This window comes from Mya arenaria, chromosome 9, assembly GCF_026914265.1.
Source record: "Mya arenaria isolate MELC-2E11 chromosome 9, ASM2691426v1".
Classification (NCBI taxonomy): Eukaryota; Metazoa; Mollusca; class Bivalvia; order Myida; family Myidae; genus Mya; species Mya arenaria.
In genome coordinates, this window is record NC_069130.1 from 61,809,312 (window position 1) to 61,817,091 (window position 7,780).

The following is a 7,780-nucleotide window of genomic DNA, read 5'->3' on the forward strand; positions in this document are numbered from 1 at the left end:
TTTCATTGAATTGTGTACACCATTTGGCCGAGAAAACAACAGTTTAGATTCGGTTCAGACGTCTAGATACTGAATTTGAAAAAAATAAAAAATAAAAACACGACTTTTTGTGCAAAGCGTTATAAATGATAACCGATCAAAATACAGTCGACTCTAGATAATTCGAAATTGTGGGAGCTATTTTCACAGCCCGAATCATCCGAAGTGCGAATGTAATTCGCACCCCGGTGATTTGGCTTTGTAAAAATAGGCACAACAGCCTTGATATGAGTAATGAAAGCAATATAAATGTAATTTTTGCTAAGAAAATGAAATCGACAGATCGGGAACTCGAGGAATCCGAAATCGAACAATCGAGACTCGACTGTATATTAAAATGTGACCAAATGACGAAATGTACACATTAAATAATTCAATGGCTTGGTGCAAAACTATTGCAACTCCTTCACACATGTGAAGGATTTACAATAGTTTTTGCACCAAGCTATCGAATATTATATCAACTTAAAACATGTAGTAAGAGCCATGTGTAGAAACATACACCAAGAAACAAACATTTCTATTGCGATTAATATAGTTAACTGTTAGTTTTTAATGGAAAATGTTCAAAAAGTTTAGATATCAAATGTCAAACAACGAGGTTTGCGCTAAAACAATGAAATCAAAGAATACATGTACAGCAAATAAATACAGCAAAGCTCAAACAAATTGTGCTGTTATGATTGTTTTTCACTGTCATATAATATCCAGGGTGGCCATACCACGTGGTTTCTGACGTCATTTTGGTTACACCGTCAAGCAGATTTGGAGGTAAACAACCGTCGCTTGATTTTTTGGGAGTGTGATCTTTTTTTTTATTTCTCACTCGATGGCGCAGTCGAAGGAGTAACTATATCAATACGTATAAACCTTCAACTGTTTGCCACCGGAACAGTAGTTTTTTTTCCCGAAAATGAAAACTATGCACTATCGGCATGTTTGCCGATAGTGCATATTTTTCACGTTTTCGGGGAAAAACTACTGTACTGATGGCAAATATTTTATGGTAAATGCATTTGTATAAATGTTTTCCTTCGACTACGGTATATCTTATTAACTTCGAGTGTGAAATAAGAAAAATATGGCTCTTGCAAAATTATGATCCAGCGTTATCTTACTTGACGTTGTAACAAAAGTGACGTAAAAAACCAGGTGGTAGGCCACCCTGATGTCGCTACTTTTTCTTTGACAACGGAAATATACGGCAATGTCTTCTCACACACCATATTTTTTATATACAAAATCCACTTTGACAAAACATTGTTGCAGTGTGTGAAACCCCATAAACAGTGTTTGAAGACAGATCAGATGCCGAGTTACTCGGCGTCTGGTCCGTCAACATACAGCTATTTAACGTGATACAATATGTGAGCTTACCTATTGTCTCATTTAATGCGCCTTCATATTTTTCATCCAATTCGTTGTTCATTTCATTAGCTTCTCGCCTGACAATATCAATATATTTGTCGGTTACCTCTAACCTTTTTCTCACCCCATCTTTCTCTTCTCGGAACCCTTGCAGCACCGTCATGATTCTCGACTCTAGTTCTTCAATGACGGTTTCAACAGATCCAAGTCCTTCACTAACATCATAACTATCTGCTTGTTGCAACGTCTCACTCACGGCCGGGTCACACTTCGTCGTCGTCGTCGTCGTGTTTTGCTGCTGTAGAAGGCTGACATCGCCACGGAGATCTCGGAGGCTTTGTTTTAACTCAACCACTAAATCTATGAAAAATTCCAGCTTCGCTTGAACCCGCCTGAAAGTCGGGCTTGCAGTTTCCGCAAAGGATGTTTCCAACAGTGAAATTAAGATGGCGACAAACACAAACTTTATTCCAAATAGAGCCATTTTAAAACAGCGTCTTTCTCTGTATATCATGTACGTGCGTTCAGCTCCAACACTACTTCGGTTAATGATTTATATTTTACATGTGAGAATTCTTCCTAAACAAGTACCACTTGACTCTGGTTTTTGCAAAACCATGTCGTATTAACCCTGTTTATTTCGATCAGCTGAGTAAAACTCATATACCAGATTGCTTGACAGGGAATAATCTGAGCATGAGTTCCCCTCATTAAAAGTATGAAGACAAAAAAACAGCTTGCTCGCAGTTTAGAATTATTACAGAATGTCCAAGGTCTTTAAACGGGAGTCTGAACTTCTGAAGAGAAACTATGGTGTGTAGGTTTGTTTCTGTTTCACTTTCGCAGATAATGCACGGTATAAATATTTCAGCGCTCCAGATAAGCATGCGTACAGACCACATTTTTTTAAATACTTTCTTTATTTCTTCAACAAACCCTATCGGGTTACCACTCATAAATATCGTCTTGAAAAGACGATTCTAATGAGTGGTCACTTGATAGGGTATGGTGAAAAAATAAGGAGTTTTGTTTTTTAAATACGCACGCTATCTGGGACTCTGCTTTGAAAATAAACTATTACTGCTCAAACTCTCGTGTCATCTTGCGCATTAACAATTTCACTGCCTTGTAGTTTGTGCACATGCGCAATATTTGTTCTTCTTCCGCTTTAGAATTAACACACTTTTTTCGACCTTTGGTAAAAGCACTGGCCGAGTGTCAAACAGCTTGAATCGAAATGAGACGCCGCCCTGGCTATTTAATGAAATTGGTCTATTAACCACAGTATTTTTCAAATTAATTAAAAAAATGGCGTTCAATGGCTTTTTTGTGGTTAGCTGCGTATATCTCTGAAAATAGGAACGCCATGTTAACCCATTTGGGCATCGAGCAAATGCTCTATTTCCTATAATATTTCCAAGACCATGGAAATAAAGAAATACTTTGCCTTTGAGATTATATTTGGTTAGCTAAAAATTGAATACTGACATCACAATCTAAATATAGTGTAGGGGATATTGCGTTAAAAGCGATAGGAACCGGATACCAGCATACAAGCTATAATAGGCCGAATGAAAATGTGTCTGCCCAGTTTAAAGTGTTGTGACTATGCCTAGTTATATATAGCTGGCGTTGAACTTTCTCTATTGAGAATTGGGATGCGTTCAGTCTTGCTAACTTGTCATGGTCACAGCTAGGCGCTGCTGCCGTATTTGCCTGAGTAGACGTCTGTGTAGGTATTGGCCAGTTGCTCACTATCCTTCTATATATTTATATATAATAGTCCCGCCAATTTCAAAATAACGCGTTTCGACAGTATGTTTCAGTCATTTGCAAACAATAGAGATTCATGTCAGAAGGCTCTTGCTTGCGCAAGATTATCTTTGGTAAGACTTCACAATGAGAGGATAACTGCATCACTGAATATTAACTCGAATTTAATGATAAGGTCGAAAGTAAGCCCCGAAACAAAATCACAGCTATGTACTTTTGTAGATATTGATTGGAATTATTTATTTACCGAGCTATTATTGTTTGTTTTGTGAAAGCGCACTATACTTCGTTGGATCGAAATTGCGGGGACCATTTTAATACGTCCCCAATACAGGAAGTTCGAATTAAATTCAGATTCCGGTAATCAAGGCGTTTCAAAATGGCACCTGCAACTACGAGCCAATGAAGTTCGACTGTATTCCATTGTAAGTGCAATCAGTGTTCCAGATTACGTGCGTATTTAAAAAACTAAAATCCTCATTTCTTCACCAAACCCTATCGAGTTACCATTCATTGGAATCGTCTTTTCATGGGTTATGTACGCATGCTTATCTGGAGCGCTGAGTGCAATGTACAACCTACACCATGCGCCACAGACTAATAAGACAGGATATGGTACTTGCAGATCGCATGATTAATCTGAAAATGATATAATAATAAGCAAATCATTCAATCTGTGAAAAGCCCCGACAGTACCATAAGAAGTTTTTCCAAGATCACTTAAAGATTTTTATGACCGCGCAAGGAGGCCCTACAAGTAACGGAATTAGGCTTCACTAATTAGTCACATGAAGCCGAATTCACTTGAGCCATTTAGGAACCGAACTTAAATGATACGTATGTCTTGACTTCCCCAGTGAGAATTTTATGAACTTTTCATGAATAGTTCATGAACCATTCATGAACTATTCATGAAAAGTTGATAAAATTCTAACAGGGGTTGTATATTCGTCCTTTTCTTTAGTAATTTTCCTGTATATTGGTATATCACTAAAATATGGGGTAAAAAATGGAAAAACATTGTTTACATGTACTCAATTGCTACTGTATCTTCTAGAGTTTATATGCTGAGTTTGAACAGATACAAATGTACAACATGCAAAGGAAGCAATTTCAATTGTTTATTTAAAGCACAGAATCGCATGCAACGTGCAGATGGTTAGACAAATCTTTAAACCTTTATTTTGCTCTGCAATGTAAATTGATGTTTAACTTCTCTATATCTTATGAAAAATTCATTGTTTTCCTTACAAAAGAGCAATTAGTGTAGCAAAACCGCGGTCCTTAACATATAAAAATGACTAAATAGACGTCATATTGCATAACTGAAGAAAATTCAAACAGAGATACAGTCGAACTCCTGTTTTGAATATCGGTTAAGTAAAATTCATACTATAACCAGGGACCGCATTCATTAAGCTCCTAAGGAAACTTTCTTACTTAACTTATTATCTCCTAGAGACGCATTTATTATGGCTTATGCGCATCTATTTTGGCTGATGTTTGTAGACATTATGAGAAATAGTGCATTTGCTCCACAGGAGCAAATGCTCTATTTCCCATAATGTCTTTAAAACTTTTAATATAAACCGATACTTTGCCTTCGAGATTATTTTTTGTTAGCTAAAAATAGAAAAATGACGTCGCAATCTAAATACAGCATAGGGGATAATGAGTTAAGTGAAATTTTCAAATGCAAATTTCTCTATTTTTACCTGTTTTACTTCTTTGAAAAGTTTCGTATTTAGATTGGTCCTCGAATTATATAAACGAATGTATTATGTCTTCCACACTTCAACATAACGAGTGTTGACTGTTTTATTTTAACCGAATTTCAAAAGCGGGTCACGTTCGTTAATAACTCAACAATCTCTAGCTTTCAAGGTTATTCTATATTTTGGTGGTGGTTACCCATGTAATAGGGACATTGACAACAATGACGATAGAAATAGTTTTGCTCATAGAGAAGTTGTCCTATCTTTGAGACAGGATAAACTTTATGCGCTCTTAATCAAATGTCAGTGAAATACTCGAAAGTAAAGGTTAGTAGCCCGAGGGTCTGTGTGTATATAAACAAAGGGGCGACTGAAGACCAGCCAATAACAAATATATACTGCCGCGATGGATTTGCTTACACTGTGTTGTCTGATATTGACTGTTGGGTGCGCCGTTAGCGGTAAAACAATAGCTAGTGTTGAAGTTAATGATGAAAACGCAGACTCGTATGAATCGCTCAATGCAGTGCTTAATAAACTTGATCAATATGAGAGGAGGATTGAAGCATTAGAACGTGAAAGGGTTTCCGGGCAAGCAGCACGCGCACCTGCAGATTACAACAACCATCAGAGACAGGCGATATATCAAGATGCCATACACAAGCTGCAAAAGAGAGCAGATAGTAAGATCTTTTTTTTTATTAACCATTTCCTTTCCCTTTCGTCGCTTAATTGATAATTGACGGCCGTAACTGGTTTTGGATCAAGTAGTTTAACAAAATCAATAACAAGAATAATTAAATAAACTTTATTTTTATATTGTAAAATGTGTTGCCAAAGAACAGAAAGACACAACAGTTCGACGTCTTATATCCTTTGTAAGACTGTTACGTAAAAATCGTTATTATAGTAACCTTTGCAAACAGCTTGGCGCTTGATCAGACGCCGAGTAACTCGGCGTCTGATCAAGTTCCAAGCTGTTTGACATTAGTAGTGTACAAATTCTACCAAAGAAAGTTAAATAAATATAAAATATATGAGCAGACGACAAAAAAATGCAGACGAAAATATTGCAGACGACAATTGTCCGTCTTTCTAAGGATATGAGGATTAACTTTTTTCAAAGATCTATTTGATTCGTCGGTGAAAGGGTGGTGAAATAATAACATTGACTTTTCATACCCTTTGAAAGACTGAAAATTGTCGTCTGCAATATTTTCTTCTGCATTTTTTGTCATCTGCTTTTATTTATATACATTTATTTAACTTTCTTTGGTATATTTAGTTCAATCTTAATGTCAAAATATTTGGAACTTGATCAGACGAGGAGTTTCTCAGCGTCTGATCAAGATATAAGATGTTTGAAAAGGTTAATTTGGCAAGTATCTGCTGTTGAAATGGGCGATATATCGTCGTAGTTGTGCGTGTTCTTTTTGATCAGTTCACATCAAATGATCATAAAAACAGCGAGCCAGGGCTCCAGATGAGCATGCGTTAAATTACAAATATTTAGCAAATTGGTATTTCTTCATCAAACCCTATCTAGTAACCATTCAATAGAATCGAATTGAAAATGCAAATCCAGTGAGTGGTCACTCGAGAGGGTTTGTTTAAGAAAACGTGATTTTAATTGCTATCAAACCACACATAATGGAAAGGTAAATATAAACGTTGAATGGTTTTAAAGACATTACAAAACTGAGCAATTGCTAATTATAAGCAAACTTCCCTTTCTTCATAATGTTTCAATATTCTGTCTGTCCCATTTAACCCATTAACCTACAAATTGTCGTTTGGAACTAAATTTGGGTACACTATTTTATAGATATAAAAACAACTGTAATACTTAAATGAGCTTTTTATCATTTGAGAACACAAACTATTCAGACTTGAATGTGATATTAACTGCGAAATATATCAGATTAATCGTATTGAGTAATCCCAGTTAATCAATGATAGGTACATCGAATATGTTTTATTATCAATCTTGATTTCTGATATTACTTCAAATATCACGAAGGCTCCTATGTAATGATTTTAGAAAAATAACCACTAATTTAAGATTCTCTACATCCCAAGGTCTCCCCCGTATCCAAGCCTTCTCCGCCGCTCTGAGCCACGAAAAACTAACGAATCTTCACTCCGGGTCTACAATTATCTACAACACCGCCCTAACCAACGAAGGCGGTGTCTATAGCAACACAACGGGCATCTTCACCGCCGCCGTCAGCGGAATATACGTGTTTCACTTTACCACGATGGTGGAACCATACACTGTGGAATCTGTCGAGTTGGTTCGTGACGGCCATAACCTGGCGAGAAGTTACGTGACAGCTATGGGAGAGTCGCGGACGGTGTCAGCCAGCGCGCTCGTGGTGAAGGAGATCCGCCAGGGCGAACAAGTTTGGGTGCGCACGTTTACATCAAGCCAACATGGCACCGGCGTAGTCCATGGCAACGGATATACGACATTTTCTGGCTGGATAATCGCTTACACATTAAACAAATAAGATAATATTCGACACAATTATTGCAATCTAGTTTATTTATAAGTTATGCTTTTCACTTTTATTTTGAATTCTACCGAAAAGGAGATTTAAATGGTTAAAAAGCAGTTTAAATTTGAGCTAAGTTCAAATTCTTCTTGAACACTTTACGTCATGAATATTACGCTCCTCTTGGAAAATTGGAAACAAATATGTTTTATTATATCGTTGGTGTCGATAACAAGCGGAAGTTACGCCATTTTGAATCGACACCAACGATATATGAATCGAATGATTATATAACAAACTGTTATCTATGGCAGACATGTTGTAATCTGGTCTATTTGAGTAAACAAATCAAACAGTGTATATCCTGATCAAACGACTCCCTTTTGAGAT

General features: G+C 36.7%; 1 protein-coding gene across 1 annotated transcript; it reads left to right on the forward strand.

The window, feature by feature from the left end:
* The first annotated feature begins 5,301 nt into the window (after positions 1-5,301).
* Positions 5,302-7,405, forward strand: LOC128246246 (uncharacterized). The gene is made up of 2 exons (XM_052964437.1): positions 5,302-5,578; positions 6,975-7,405. The coding sequence occupies exons 1-2, from the start codon at positions 5,302-5,304 to the stop codon at positions 7,403-7,405; spliced, it is 708 nt and encodes a 235-aa protein (XP_052820397.1).
* The last annotated feature ends 375 nt before the right edge of the window (positions 7,406-7,780 follow it).

Excerpts from the sequence above, each read along its gene's own strand:
- LOC128246246 (XM_052964437.1), top strand. The coding sequence starts at position 5,302 with ATGGATTTGCTTACACTGTGTTGTCTGATATTGACTGTTGGGTGCGCC. Across the intron at positions 5,579-6,974 it reads GCTGCAAAAGAGAGCAGATA|GTCTCCCCCGTATCCAAGCC; the intron begins GTAAGATCTTTT and ends CTACATCCCAAG.